We start from the raw sequence: 16,573 nt of genomic DNA, 5'->3' as shown, positions 1-16,573 counted from the left end.
TTTCACCCCAAAGCACACAGTTACGCCGCCACCTGATCCTCGGCCGGCCACACCTGCCACAAAGCGGCCATCTCCGGGCTTCATTCTCTGCAGGTCACGTGCTCCCAGCAGATTACTCTCGCTGTAATTTAAGAGATGCTTTAATTTATTATGTGCCATTATTATCAGCATGTGAATATTTTTTATGCCGCTTACAAGCAGTAACGAGCCGAGCAGTAAATCAGCTTTTAGTATAAAAAACCTCCGACAAATGTAAACTTTCACTAAAGAGGAACTTCTGCGCTGGGACGTGCGGGTGAGCTTACAGCATATTACACACTTTTCTTGATAACTGCTGAAAAATGATGTTCGAAATTAAATAGAAGCGTAGTCGGTCTAATGAGGACATGTTTTTGTTTCGCGTTGGCTGCTATTAACAAATATTAACCGGTGTTCTGAGAACATTAAGAAATCGTTTTTTTTAACCTCGTTCAAAGTAGCGTCTTTCATTCTACACAACGCGCTTGTGGAGTCAGTGCGTTCAGAAGAATCCAAAGGTACATCTTACGGAAGCTCTGAACCGCACGTATATACAGGGGCATCCTATCTCGTATATATTATATTATATTATATTATATTATATTATATTATATTATATTATATTATATTATAATTAGAGCAGTCGTCACCATTAAGGCGAATTAGGCATTCGTATAGGGTGCAGATCATAAAGGGGGAAAAACCCATCCGCACGGGTTAGCGAGCAGTTGCACGGCAAAATAATAAGCTTGGCCAAGGGCGCAAAATAACCTAGCACCGGCACTGAATATATAATATAATATAATATAATATAATATAATATAATATAATATAATATAATATAATATTTCGGTTCAGAGCGTCCGTAAAATTTGAATGACACCATTCAGGTCACTGAAGAAGAAGGAAATAAGACTGAGGGATATTTTAAGGCTGGAAACACAAACTCACGCGAATGGACACTCACTCACTTAATGTCCACTTTGCTTGGCTGATCCCCATTCGATGCACTTTTACTTCCAGGTACATAGAAGTCTGGAAATGAGGGGTCATAAATCTATTATCGAGTGAACTTCAAAGTAAAGCTGATTTTAGCACGGTGACCTTATGCGTGTGTGTGTGTATGCGTCTACGGAAAATTGAAATTGATTTGCGTAGGCTATGTTAAAATTATAACTTCTGTCAGATTTCCCGTCCTGTAGAGCTCTGACTACATATCTGGAACGGTAGAACCTTTTAAGACAAGCGGTTCCCGAAATCCTGAGACCTCTGAACAACTATAACTTCGGAAAAAAAATAAAGTGACCGATCTCCTTCAAGCACATTGCATTGAGTGTGTCTTGTTACACAGTTCGTGACTGTTGCTCTTGGTCCCGTTTGGTCCAGCGCTTCTCTCCATAGTCTTCAAAACCAGAAAAGCGGTAACTGACTTATAGAAACTGCTTAGTTGACAGCCGAAGAGAAGCGCAGGCGCAGTAGACGCCAAAGCAGAAATCACCGGGGCACGGGGAGATCACCCGGAATAAAGCGACTTGCTGTGTTCATATAAAGAATGACTTCGGAACTCTTGGAAATCACTCCAGTTTGTCTTGTCCAGCGTCTTCTGACTCACCGGCATGAGTAAACCTTGACAAAGCAGCTTTTCATTCAAGGACTCTTTGCATTTAAAGTTTTTCATGTAGATGGGTCTTTGGGAACCAAAAATGGTTCCCTTATGGCATCGCTTGCACCTTTATTTTTAAAAATGTGAGGACCACATAAGGACACGGGAAGCGTTTAAAGGGTAGCATGGCTAGCATACAAAGAGCAGATTTGTTTCCGTTATTTTTTCCAAGGTCACAGTTAATGTAAATATGTGAATAATAAACGGTGCCCGTCCAGGATGAGCGTTGCTCGCTCGCAGTCCGCGGCTTCACGTTTCGAGTGCTCCCTGAGATCACGCGAGGGTTTAGCCACAGTTGCTTTCTTCACAAAGACATGCAAGTTAGACGAATTGTGATTCTAAATGTGTGTGTGAGTGTGTTAGCCTTGCGATGAGTTGACGGTCGTGTTTTGCTGTTGTACACTCTTAAAAACATCTGTTCTTTAATGGCACTTTAGTGGGTCGTGTGATTCCTCTTGACAAAGTTAATTCTGCAGGGTCCCTTAAATAGATGAAACAAAAATCTTTAATTTGTAGCTACTTCGTCTGATACTAAAGGATCAAGAAAGCCTGAACCCAAGCTTGATGTGATTGATTTTTCATAAATCGGTGCTGATAAGGAGTATATTAAAGCTGTAAATAAATTAAGGTACCTTCTGGAAAACTGATGAGGAGCGAGGGGTCTTTTGAAAACGAACACTTTTCACCTGTCGCATCGTCTTGAAGAACCACTATGACACTTTTATTTTTAAGAGTGATAGATAGATAGATAGATAGATAGATAGATAGATAGATAGATAGATAGATAGATAGATAGATAGATCTTGATTGTTTAAGATTAATCCTGAGAGAGATTATCTCAATTTCTTTATTTTGTCTACAGTATTTCCCTCTTTTTCACGTCCAAGCCGGCAAACCAATCGCCAGTAGTCAGCGCAATCCATTGAGACGGCGGTGTGCACGTGCCCGCGGCGCTTCTCCCTAAACCTGCGAGTACAAACAGCGGCGTGGCGGTCCCAGCAAATCTCACTCACACGTCACACCACACTGAGCACTGGGACAAAATATTTAAAACAAAAATGGATATCTGTCTCTTTCATGAAGGACATAATTAATTGAAAAACTCCCAGCCAGTTACGCCCCAGAATGAATCACAATGTTCTAGCATGCGAAACTTTTAAAAACCTGTTAAAATCAGGAAGTGCTTATTTTGCAATATTAAAAAATATTTTATTTTATTTTTAAGTTAAATACGCAGCGTTTTCTGTCATTTAAACATCGTTAACGATGTGTGTGTGTGTGTGTGTGTGTTAAAATTTCGAAATTTTAAATATGTTAATGTGAGACTTACTGCATGTTGTAATTTTACATTATGAACAATTTACAATATTTGGATATGTGTAAATATATGCAGCAGCGCAACTAAGGCTAAAAAAAAAAAAAAAAAATTTATGGTTTGTCTTATTAAATCCCAGCATAAATGTTCAACTCCGTCCATGCATCAGGACTCAATGGTTTGAACTGGATTGGACTGTCCACCTTATGAGCTCTTCTCACTCTGTTTTTATTTCATTTATAATATCCATGCACCCACCTAAAGTCCGGTATAGTCATAAAACAGAGGATCAAAACAAAAGTAGTTTTCAAATTCTTATGCACTTAAAAAACAACATGGCCATGTCTAATGTATTGGGATGTTTGACCTCAAACCCCAGTATTGATCCTTAGACTGCAAAGTCACATTTTTTATTTTTACGAGCACTACCATGGTGTGTGTAAATATATATATATATATATATATATATATATATATATATATATATATATATATATATATATATATATATATATATATATAATTAGAACAGGGAAGTCAGACACTGGGTAAATACGAGAGAAATTTCTGTTGTAAGGAGACTGCAAAAGTTGTTAACAATTTTCACTTCCTGAACTTTGCAAAGTAGGACTATATCTCTCTGACTTGTGTTATCAGCAGCTTTGATTGAATGCCAGTTCAGTCAGTCTTGGTACCCACCATCCCAGGATAAGAAAGGTGTGACATATATAGCATTAGAGATTTGGGAGAAACTCTGCACCCCTATGGTAAATATTATTAGATTTAACTTCCTGGAACTCTTCAAAAGACGCATATAAAATAGTCGGAATTGTTTCAGCCTACACTAACAGGGGGGTGTTACCTACAAATAAGAACAAAAAGTCGAGTGAAAGAATCAGAGAAAGAGATCACAGGTGCGGAGGCCAACAGAAGACGATCTCTGGGGCTGCCAGAAAAAGTGAGTAACTAACGGGGTCCTCAGCTAAGGGGCCAGTTTCAGTGATGAGGATTTTAGAGGATGTAAAGGTTCAAATAAAATGATTTACTGTACTTGAGTCAAAATTGCTTGTGCTTTACAAAACTGATTTTAATTATATAGCACCTTTTCATTCTCATGGCACTCACCTAGTCGAGTGTCCCTTGCTTCATATGCATAAATGAATAATGGATAATTGATATGAAAGGAACGATAGATAGATAGATAGATAGATAGATAGATAGATAGATAGATAGATAGATAGATAGATAGATAGATAGATAGATAGATAGATAGATAGATAGATAGATAGATCTAATTTATTTTATGCAAAATATCAACACTGATTTTAATTATATAGTACCATTTCATTGTCATGGCACTCACCTTGTCGCGTGTCCTTTGTTTCATATGCATAAATGAATAATGGATGATTGATATGAAAGGAACGATAGATAGATAGATAGATAGATAGATAGATAGATAGATAGATAGATAGATAGATAGATAGATAGATAGATAGATAGATAGATAGATGTGTAAGGCACTATATGATAGATAGATAGATAGATAGATAGATAGATAGATAGATAGATAGATAGATAGATAGATAGATAGATAGATAGATAGATAGATAGATAGATAGATAGATAGATGTGTAAGGCACTAGATAGATAGATAGATAGATAGATAGATAGATAGATAGATAGATAGATAGATAGATAGATAGATAGATAGATAGATAGATAGATAGATAGATAGATAGATCTAATTTATTTTATGAAAAATATCAACACTGATTTTAATTATATAGTACCATTTCATTGTCATGGCACTCACCTTGTCGCGTGTCCTTTGTTTCATATGCATGAATGAATAATGGATGATTGATATGAAAGGAACGATAGATAGATAGATAGATAGATAGATAGATAGATAGATAGATAGATAGATAGATAGATAGATAGATAGATAGATAGATAGATAGATAGATAGATAGATAGATGTGTAAGGCACTAAATGATAGATAGATAGATAGATAGATAGATAGATAGATAGATAGATAGATAGATAGATAGATAGATAGATAGATAGATAGATAGATCTAATTTATTTTATGAAAAATATCAACACTGATTTTAATTATATAGTACCATTTCATTGTCATGGCACTCACCTTGTCGTGTGTCCTTTGTTTCATATGCATGAATGAATAATGGATGATTGATATGAAAGGAACGATAGATAGATAGATAGATAGATAGATAGATAGATAGATAGATAGATAGATAGATAGATAGATAGATAGATAGATAGATAGATAGATAGATAGATAGATAGATAGATAGATAGATGTGTAAGGCACTAAATGATAGATAGATAGATAGATAGATAGATAGATAGATAGATAGATAGATAGATAGATAGATAGATAGATAGATAGATAGATAGATAGATAGATAGATAGATAGATCTAATTTATTTTATGCAAAACATCAACAGATTTTAATTATATAGCACCTTTTCATTCTCATGGCACTCACCTAGCCGCGCGATTGTGTACTTCTGCAAATATTAAGAAAATAATCAGCCCAGGCCCTTCTTCCCAATATTTATAACGGTAAAACAGTAATTTAAAATGTTTGCTTTCTAAACTGAGTTGCTTGCTTTTAGTGCCAGTGCACCGTCAAATAATACGTGTGTGAGTTTATGTACACAAAAACGCTTTATTCCTTATCTAGATTTTTATATTTTAGCTTTTTATGTGCATTTAGCCTTTATTGATCTTTCATTCCACTTTCAAATGAACGCTGACATTCAGCTTTTAAAAGCCGAGGTGCCAGCGCTTCTTGATGACTAACACGCCGGTGCCACAGGTACTGCATGCCAATGGCGATCAGATGGCTTCTACCGGCTCGAGCGAGTGTTCTGTAATGGAATCTCATTTCTGGATCGAATCGGCGAATTAATTTTCTGACCTGACCTGATAAATAAATATATATATATAATTTATATTTATATATATATACTAGCCCGTGGCCACAGACGCACTGTGCCAGTCTTCTTGATGATACGCGACTGTTCGTTTCAAAGTGCCGTTTAGCCCTGCGGCTCATCTTCCTTACAGACTTAACGTAAGAGATGCCAGGTCGTCAGGAAGCCCCAAATCGTTTGCCACTCCAATCATACAAAGTACTGAAATCTTCGGCTATGCTTACAACTAATTTGAATGTGAGCATAAAATCAAAAAATACCAAAAATCACTACGGTCCAGATGTTGTTCCTGCATGATGCTTCATGATTGCTGAAGTGGACTCCGGTTTCTCGGCAACCCTACACGCAGGTTAAGAAGATGGATGGATGGATAATGCAATTAGATGTCATTTTAAATAAAAATCGGGAGTGGTCTCTCCTGGACTTTCTCGTATACTCAGATATGGAGATGGCTATTTGAGGAGTAAACCGCAAGACAATGATTATATTTTTATATTATGTACATTAAAGAACCATGCATAACAAATCAAATCAAATTAATAATATTTCGAACAATTACTATAAAAGTAAACTTGAGTAAACTGGACTCCGCAGCTGCAGGAATAAAAAAATACCACTTCCGGTTAGCGGAAATAGCTCAAAAGTTGACAGACATCTACGTTTTGTACCTGATATTTGTATGCAAAATTTGGTTGACCTTAGAGAAAGCGTACGCAAGTTCTCGTGTTTACACACAAACACACACGCCCACACGCCCACATACACGCCCACACACACGCAGACGTAATTCCAAAAATGGTATTTTCGAGCTCAGGGAGGTCTAAAACATCGAGATTCATGAAAATCTCGAGGTCGAATTTTTGGACGATTACAATACTTTCCCTGTACTTCAGCTTGCCCTTTGGAGCATGAAAGCACATCTGAGTGGCAGTCCATTTCATGAAGAGGTATTAAGGTGGTCGCCGTTCCCCGTGCATCCTCTTGCGTAACGAATGGCAAATTAAAGAGAATGTTTATTTCTTGCATTCGGCAAATGATACAAAGCGAGCAGTCCCCCCGGCGCACACATGCCGCATATTTCAAGCGCCTTTCTCAGTTAATCGTCATTTTTAAAGCAATTTCTGGTTTATTGACCGTAAATGTAATAATCCGTCTAGAGTGGGTTTCACTTACGAGGTTTCAGTTTTCTCATTTGCGATAAAGAAAGCAAGACGGTAAATAACGAGGGTTGGGTTTAGCAAGGGCTTACATTTAGTAAGAAATTTATTTAACTCGATTTGAATATTTATCAACTAATAAGAATTACAAACTCAAAGATAACAATACTGATGTAACTGAAATAGGACACCTTTTAATTAAAAACCGTATCTAATAATTTTGCTTAATTGTACCAATTTAAATGTTACAGCAGTACTGTCATCCCTGAACCCCGCCCCGGCTTTAGGGGGTCGTTTAACCGAGCTAAGCCCCCCTACGCCCCCCACCACCCCTAAAAATATCATGCCAAGAAAGCTGTATGCTGCTTGTTTTATACAGTCACTTATTGGGGTTTGCAGTCAGGGCTAACTGAACCTTCCTTCCATTGTTGCTGGGATTTATGATTTCTTTGTGGAGGCTGTTTGTTCTCCATGAGCATATGATGGGTTTTGCTGTTTTTGCTTCTCTAGTTCAGGGAAAAGTGTAGCTGCGCTACCCGTAAAAGATGGGTAGAAAACCAAATAATCTACATAGACTTCAGTGTTAACGTCAGCAGTGCACCATCTATTGGAATGCATTTTCTAATGCATGTATTAATAAAACACTCTGCATTTTTCATTCCAACAGATGGCGCATCACAAACATTTCTAGCAATAAAGTCCGCTTTTTTTTGGACTGAAGGTTTACTACCATTTGAAATCTTTATTTGTTTGTCTGAATCATGGCATGGAATTTCTCATTGTTGTCGTTGATAGTGGACATGCATGGGTGTGCTGCTCTTTCTTCATGCTTTTGAACTTCTTAGTCTATTAGTAAACACTCCACGGTGGTAGAACACCATCTCCATATTGTGCAGAAAGCCTTCAATGTATTCTATTTTTCAGACCATAACAAGCAGAACAACGGTTGCTGCTCACCTCTGGTGCAAACTGAGAGCGGAGTGGCCATGTTTACTACTAGAACCACATTTGCATGGGGAAAGCTGTACAGCCAAACCAAACAGAATTTGAATACTTACTGATTTATCCTTGTATATATTGTATAAATTTGTAAGGCAGTCATTAAATTGTGAAACAATAATGCATAATTAAATAAAAATTATTAAATTATTATGAAACTAGCTGTGCTACCCATCTATGACAGGTTAACGTTTACAGTGCACCATCTACTGGAATATATGTTATACTGCACGTAGTAATGAAATGATTTGCATTTGTCATTCCATCAGATAGAAATAAAATACATTACTACAAATGTTTGTGATGCGCCATCTGTTGGAATGACAAATGCAATGCAAATGTTTCTGTTATATGCGATTTGGTATGGGATTTGTGAAAACTGTGTCAATGTTTGTGTTGTTCCATCTGTTGGAATGACAAATGCAATGGATATGTGTCTGTTTCATGACATTTTGTATGGGGTCCGTAAAAGCATTGTTAATGCTTGTGATGTGCCATATGTTGAAATGCTAAATGCAATGTAAATGTCTCAGTTATATGCCATTTGGTATGGGATTTGTAAAAGCTGGGTTAATGTTTGTGATGGGCCATCTGTTGGAATGACTAATGCAATGCAAATGTCTCTGTTGTATGCCATTTGCTTTTGGAGTGGTGAAGGCAGTGTTAATGTTTGTAATGTACCACCTGTTGAAATGACAAATGCAATGCAGATGCCATTTCGTATGGAGTTGGTAAAAGCATTGTTAATGCTGGTGATGTGCCATATGTTGAAATGCTAAATGCAATGTAAATGTCTCAGTTATATGCCATTTGGTATGGGATTTGTAAAAGCTGGGTTAATGTTTGTGATGGGCCATCTGTTGGAATGACAAATGCAATGCGAATGTCTCTGATGTATGGAATTTACTTTTGGAGTTGTGGAGGCAATGTTAATGTTTTTAATGTACCACCTGTTGAAATGACAAATGCAATGCAGATGCCATTTTGTATGGAGTTGGTAAAAGCATTGTTAATGCTGGTGATGTGCCATATGTTGAAATGCCAAATGCAATGCAAATACCTCGGTTTGGGATTTGTAAAAATAGTGTTAAAGTTTGTGTTGTTCCATCTGGTGGAATGACAAATGCAATGCATGTGTCTCTGTTTCATGCCATTTTGTATGGGATTCTTAAAGTCATTTTTAATGCTTGTGATGTGCCATCTGTTGGAAAGACAAATGCAATGCAAATGACTCTGTTATATGCCATGTGGTAAGGGATTTGTAAAAGCAGGGTTAATGTTTGTGAGGGGCCATCTGTTGGAATGACAAACGCAGTGCCATCTGTTTCATGCCTTTTCGTATGGTGTTCATAAGAACATTGTTAATGTTTGTGATGCGCCATTTGTTGGAATGACAGAGGCATAGCAACTGAACAAACACACGGACGCTTATCATTTTTATTAAGGAGGAGATTATTTTATTTTGTCTTTTATTTAAGCTGACCTTGAACTAGTGTCACATCCAGGTGTAGTTGTTGAATTTGTGCTGTTTGCTCTTGACACAGGCACCAGCTCACAACAGATCTATGTTGAAAAAATAGTTACAAAATGGATGGGTTATGTCAATACATTAAGATAAACATAAAGAGTGATTGTTTTATGACAAAAATAATTAAGGAAGTATAGAAAACCCCTCATTTTGCACTAATGACATGCTTTGCGCACCTCAGCAAAACTCAACAAACGGCCAAATGAAGCTGCAGCAATAGCTTCTATAAATGCAGACAGAGCCTCAAGTCTGCGGTGGGTTGGCACCCTGCCCGGGATTGGTTCCTGCCTTGTGCCCTGTGTTGGCTGGGATTGGCTCCAGCAGACCCCCGTGACCCTGTGTTCGGATTCAGCGGGTTGGAAAATGGATGGATGGATGGAGCCTCAAGTGAATATCAGATTGACCTGTCGATCTTTTTACTTCCTAGATCACCACTGAATCATGGAATCTGAAGTGAACGCATCAGACTTTCATCAGATGGCAAGTGCCTCAGAGGACGACATCCAAGCTGGAGAAGACCACTGCCAGGCTGAGGCGCCCTCTCTCACCCACGAAAAGCCGCACTCGGGCCAGGAGAAGGGGCGCAACAGGTGGCGTATGCTCTCAGGGCTGCTGGCCATAAACATTCTGCTGATCGGGAGCGCGCTGATCAGTGGGGGAGCCTTCAACGAGGTCGCCATATCTGAGAATGATGGGCACCTCTGCCTGACCGTGCTGCTCATCCTCACCATCGCCTGGATGCTTTTTTACGTGTGCTACACGGCCAAGAGGAGGAACGCCGTGTGGTATAAAGACAGCCACGCTGGGCCCATCTGGCTGCGAGGTGAGACCCTGCCTTCTGCTCAGATCGGCTGGGGTCAAGTCGGGGTTTGGTTTGGTCCAACGGGCCAAATGATTTGGTTGACTTCCAGAGTGGCAAGGGGAAAACTTCAGTTAGTGGTGAGATGTTTAGCTGGCAGTCAGGTAGGGGAGTGGGCTCAAGAAATGGATTGTTCTGGAAAACCTTTATAATAGGAATATTTTAAATGAATTGTCAAAAATTCATAGCGGCCATTGCCCAGATCAAAGTCATGCTTTCCTGATCTACTCTCTAAGGCGAGAACTTTCCAATTCAAAACGAAATGAAAGTCCCACTCTGATAGCAAATCTAATTCTTACTTTCATGGCGTTACCTTTGAGACCATCCCTGTCAGGACCATCACAACGTTCAGCCACAAGGGGACCCCAGGTGCATGGGGGGCCCACAATGTTTCTGATGCCCACGTAGGTTTCTCTTTTGCTATCAAAACAGAGGCCCCAATGCACTACTTTGCCAGCAATGCTGTTAAGACGGCCCTGACCCCCGTAGCAGCCCCTCCATAACCAACATCTCTGCACCCTGAATCACCAGCGCAAAATGAGAACCTCCTTCCTCTACGTCTTCTTCCTCTTCCTCTCTTCTCCCATTTTTGTGCATGATCAGCCTTAACCAGACAGCTCCTGCCCACTCAGACCCTTCTCCTTCAAACCTTCTCCTACTTTACCCATCCATCACCTCTTCATCCCCTCCCTCGCTTCCTCTTCTTCTGCACTTCCATTCCCATCTCTCTTTTGGCCACTTCTTCATTCCTCGTCCAAAACCGTCCCACCCTACTCTCCTGTCCTCTCCGACTTTTGTTGTACATCTGATTGTCTCCTTTCTTATTTGGTGGACCCCCTCATCCATACAAGTAGTCAAATTTCTTTTGTACCACCAGGTGAAGTGACACGCTGGTGGTCAGTGTGGTGAGGTGTCTTTGGGGAGGTTTGTGGCAGGGTTCAGGTTTTTACTGGAAAAGTCACCGACAGGGCAGCAGCTGAATGTAGATGTTCAATGGGGGATTCCAACTGACTGCTCGTTCTGTCAGCTCAGCCGTTCCCCATTGACGTTCTTCGGGTCCTCAGGGGGAGCTCCTGTGCCCACCAGGGGTATAAAAGGAGCCTAAGCAGGATAGCCAGGGAGATCAGGAAAGAGGAAAAAAAAGTCAAGAGATTCAAGGTTGGCGGAGTTGAGGGTGGAGATCATGTGGATAGGAGGCATGAAGGTCAGGAGTTGGCCGCCCGGTGGTGTTCCAGGGTTGGGTCACTCCTGCTGAGCAATCAGGGATACAAATGCATATAAAGAACTAGCAGGAGTACCCGGCATTGCCCGGGAATCTATAACTGGTGAATTTCCCAAATGAAAGAAACAGAACATAGAAATCGAACCAACATTTTTCTGATTATTGTAATAGATAATATACAGTGCGTCCAGAAAGTATTTACAGCGCATCACTTTTTTCACATTTTGTTATGTTACAGCCTTATTCCAAAATGGATTAAATTCATTTTTTCCCTCAGAATTCTACACACAACACCCCATAATGACAGCGTGAAAAAAGTTTACTTGAGGTTTTTGCAAATTTATTAAAAATAAAAAAACTGAGAAATCCCATGTACATAAGTATTCACAGCCTTTGCTCAATATATTTGGTCGATGCACCTTTGGCAGCAATTCCAGCCTCAAGTCTTGTTGAATATGATGCCACAAGCTTGGCACACCTATCCTTGGCCAGTTTCGCCCATTCCTCTTTGCAGCACCTCTCAAGCTCCATCAGGTTGGATGGGAAGCGTCGGTGCACAGCCATTTTAAGATCTCTCCAGAGATGTTCAATCAGATTCAAGTCTGGGCTCTGGCTGGGCCACTCAAGGACATTCACAGAGTTGTCCTGAAGCCACTCCTTTGATATCTTGGCTGTGTGCTTAGGGTCGTTGTCCTGCTGAAAGATGAACCGTCGCCCCAGTCTGAGGTCAAGAGTGCTCTGGAGCAGGTTTTCATCCAGGATGTCTCTGTACATTGCTGCAGTCATCTTTCCCTTTATCCTGACTAGTCTCCCAGTCACTGCCGCTGAAAAACATCCGCACAGCAAGATGCTGCCACCACCATGCTTCACTGTAGGGATGGTATTGGCCTGGTGATGAGCGGTGCCTGGTTTCCTCCAAATGTGACGTCTGGCATTCACACCAAAGAATTCAATCTTTGTCTCATCAGATCAGAGAATTTTCTTTCTCATGGTCTGAGAGTCCTTCAGGTGCCTTTTGGCAAACTCCAGGCGGGCTGCCATGTGCCTTTTACTAAGGAGTGGCTTCCGTCTGGCCACTCTACCATACAGGCCTGATTGGTGGATTGCTGCAGATGTGGTTGTCCTTCTGGAAGGTTCTCCTCTCTCCACAGAGGACCTCTGGAGCTCTGACAGAGTGACCATCGGATTCTTGGTCACCTCCCTGACTACGGCCCTTCTCCCCCGATCGCTCAGTTTAGATGGCCGGCCAGCTCTAGGAAGAGTCCTGGTGGTTTCAAACTTCTTCCACTTACGGATGATGGAGGCCACTGTGCTCATTGGGACCTTCAAAGCAGCAGAAATTTTTCTGTAACCTTCCCCAGATTTGTGCCTTGAGACAATCCTGTCTCGGAGGTCTACAGACAATTCCTTTGACTTCATGCTTGGTTTGTGCTCTGACATGAACTGTCAACTGTGGGACCTTCTATAGACAGGTGTGTGCCTTTCCAAATCATGTCCAATCAACTGAATTTACCACAGGTGGACTCCAATGAAGCTGCAGAAACATCTCAAGGATGATCAGGGGAAACAGGAGGCACCTGAGATCAATTTTGAGCTTCATGGCAAAGGCTGTGAATACTTATGTACATGTGCTTTCTCAATTTTTTTATTTTTAATAAATTTGCAAAAACCTCAAGTAAACTTTTTTCACGTTGTCATTATGGGGTGTTGTGTGTAGAATTCTGAGGAAAAAAATGAATTTAATCCATTTTGGAATAAGGCTGTAACATAACAAAATGTGGAAAAAGTGATGTGCTGTGAATACTTTCCGGATGCACTGTAAGTGGTCATTTTAGAGGCTTTGAATACAGTATATTTTTTGTATTGTCATGGGGTTCCGAAAATGAACAAATTATGAGGATTGCCCACTGTAGAACATGTTACTTAGAGTTGTCCATGTGAAAAGCATGGATTTTCCAAATTGATGCCTTTGACTTGGAGTGATTGCCCTGCAGCCTTAGTAATTCAAGACTTTGTCGGGCGGTTTGCAGTCACACACCTCACTTATGTCACCCTAGAGGGTCGAGTGCAGTCCCATGAGCAGCAGTCGTGTAGTCTGACATCCCCAGCGACTCCATCAGACCAGTCTGACTTTGTCTGAAGTCCTATTGGTGGGCTCTGTGTGAATGAGAGGGCTGACAACCAATGAGCGCTCACCCAAATGTACAAAGCATTGAATAAAGAGATGAGGATTCAGAGATTTGAGTGATTTGGCCCTTGCAAGCAGAAATCTGCAGAAGTCCGATGTCTCGTATTTGAGGTCTCACTAAGAGGGCTGAGATTGCTTCTGATCTCAACGAATCTGGCACTGGCTCTGTCGGGCAGTCACGATACTTTCTAAATGTGAAACTGTACTGGAAAATTGTCACTCACCAATTACCTAACCTCTAATAATTTGATGGAACCCTTTCATTCTGGTGTCAGGGCGCGGCACAGCTGTGAAACTGCTCTGCTAAGGGTAACCAATGATTTGCTTATGGCAGCAGACTCTGGACAAACCAGCATATTAATTCTGTTAGACCTCAGTGCAGCATTTGACACTCAGGTCAGACATGACATCCTACTGTCCAGAATGGAGAACATGCTGGGTATCTCTGGCACTGCCCTCCAGTGGTTCAAGTCCTATCTGACTGATAGGCTAGAGTTTGTTAGTCTTGGCAACAGCAGATCCAGCTCAGCGCCAGTCACACAAGGAGTCCCTCAGAGCTCTGTCCTCAGCCCTCTTCTCATCTGTATTTACATGCTTCCCCTTGGCCATATTATCCGTAGCTATGGACTGGGTTATCATTTTTATGCAGATGATACTCAACTCTATTTCAATGTTAAAAGTGGAACTTCATCAGAGCTTTCTCAGCTCACAACCTGCCTTAGTGAAATTAAAACCTGGATGGAGCAGAACTCTTTAAAGTTAAATTGCAATAAAACTGAACTCCTGCAAATTGGGACTAAAATGCAACTTAATAAAATGAGCTCCTTCCCAGTCCATCTTGGCGGTGATCTCATCAGACCTGCCTCTACTGTAAAAAATCTTGGTGTCATTTTTGATTCCTCCCTCACTTATTCTGCCCACATAAATCACATTAAGAAACTTTCTTACTTTCACCTCCGTAACATATCCTGTGTTCGCTCCTTCTTCTCCTTCTCTAATGCTGAGAAACTTGTCCATGCTTTTATCACATCCCGCATCGATTATTGTAATTCCCTACTGGCAGGTGCCCCTTCTAATCTTATATCACAGCTCCAGCTTATTCAAAACTCAGCTGCAAGAGTCCTGACACGGACCAGCAGCAGCGAGCACATCACACCCATCCTGCTCCGTCTTCACTGGCTCCCTGTGTCTTACAGAATCGAATATAAAATCCTACTAATAATCTACAAAGCCTTAAATAACCTCGCACCAAACTACATCAGTGACCTTCTCCATCACTATGTGCCTGCCCGCCCACTAAGGTCCTCTGATTCTGGTAATCTTGTTGAGCCCCACACTAATCTACACTCCATGGGTGACAGCAGGGCCTTCAGCTGTATAGCGCCCAGACTCTGGAATGACCTACCGAAATTAATCAGGTCAGCCGACTCCATGAATTCTTTTAAAAAACAACTAAAAACTCATTTGTTCAGGAAGGCTTTTAGCTCTACTTGACTTTATTACCCTTCTCTCAGTTTACTTCTCTGTCAAGATGTTCATGTAACCTGTATGTGTGTGTGCGAGACCATCAATTATGTTGTCTGTTTCTTTTTTTTTTTTTTTTTTTTTTCAGAATTCACTGTCTTAATCTTCTTTATTTATTTATCTGGTTTGTACAATGCTATATACTGTATACGCTGCCATTCTTTATTATATTCTGTAAGTGCCTTGAGAATGGGAAAGGCGCTATATAAATAAAATGTATTATTATTATTATTATTATCCCCGGCGAAATCCTAGTCATGTAATCTGACGACAAGGTCAGCAAGTGCAGTTGTCAAGTGCGACATCCCCCTCCTATCCTAACAGGAGGGTCTTCCTGTAGCTCTTCCACTAAACCCAATACGTCCGGCTGCCGTGCACTTTTTTTATTCCCACAATGCAAATCAGAACGAAAAGGACCAATCACACGGCCACCTAAATTAAACTTTCCACTGACCAAGAGAAGAACTTGCACCGGGTCATGATTCGATACAGCAAAGCACTGTGCCACCATTTATTTTACTGTGATGCTTTAAGACTCTCATTCTTAGATATGGTGGCACGGTGGCGCAGTGGGTAGCACTGCTGCCTCGCAGTTAGGAGACTCGGGTTCGTTTCCCGGGTCCTCCCTGTGTGGAGTTTGCATGTTCTCCCCGTGTCTGCATGGTTTTCCTTCCACAGTCCAAAGACATGCAGGTTAGGTGCATTGGCGATCCTAAATTGTCTCTAGGATGTGCTTGCTTGTGTGTGTGTGCTGGCACCCTGCCCGGGGTTTGTTTCCTGCCTTGCACCCTGTGTTGGCTGGGAATGGCTCCAGCAGACCCCCGTGACTCTGTAGTTAGGATATAGTGGGTTGGATAATGGATAGATGGATTCTTAGATATGACATGGAGCAGCTGTATGTGCCATGGAGGAAGGACAGACATCCTGGCCGGCCCTAATGGATGGACTGGGTGATCAGGCTTACTGGCAGCGGTTCATTCCTCCATATGATAGGTGGCAGTGACCCTCAGGGCTGAACCCGATTAGGACATGGCATGGGATTTTGGAGTGAGGAAATGCAGCCCTGTCGGGGTCTTTGGGGACCACCATTTGGTTTTCACTGCCCTGGTTTTCACATGACTCCAGACGA

At 41.0% G+C, this 16,573-nt stretch overlaps 1 protein-coding gene across 2 annotated transcripts in view; it reads left to right on the top strand.

Moving 5' to 3' along the window:
• Positions 1-270: 270 nt before the first annotated feature.
• The window catches only part of otop2 (otopetrin 2), a 41,717-nt gene continuing 25,414 nt past the window's right edge, over positions 271-16,573 (top strand). Inside the window, exons 1-2 of one of the 2 annotated variants that reach the window (XM_051918964.1) lie at positions 271-295; positions 10,079-10,474. In XM_051918964.1, the coding sequence (XP_051774924.1) occupies positions 10,093-10,474 (382 nt within the window). In that variant the 5' untranslated portion in view covers positions 271-295; positions 10,079-10,092. Of the gene's footprint in view, positions 296-3,885; positions 3,955-10,078; positions 10,475-16,573 lie in introns of those variants that run through there. The other variant, XM_028819461.2, reaches the window with a different exon arrangement.

This window comes from Erpetoichthys calabaricus, chromosome 14 (genome assembly GCF_900747795.2).
Source record: "Erpetoichthys calabaricus chromosome 14, fErpCal1.3, whole genome shotgun sequence".
NCBI classification, from domain to species: Eukaryota; Metazoa; Chordata; class Cladistia; order Polypteriformes; family Polypteridae; genus Erpetoichthys; species Erpetoichthys calabaricus.
This window is presented reverse-complemented; position numbering and strand designations above follow the sequence as displayed.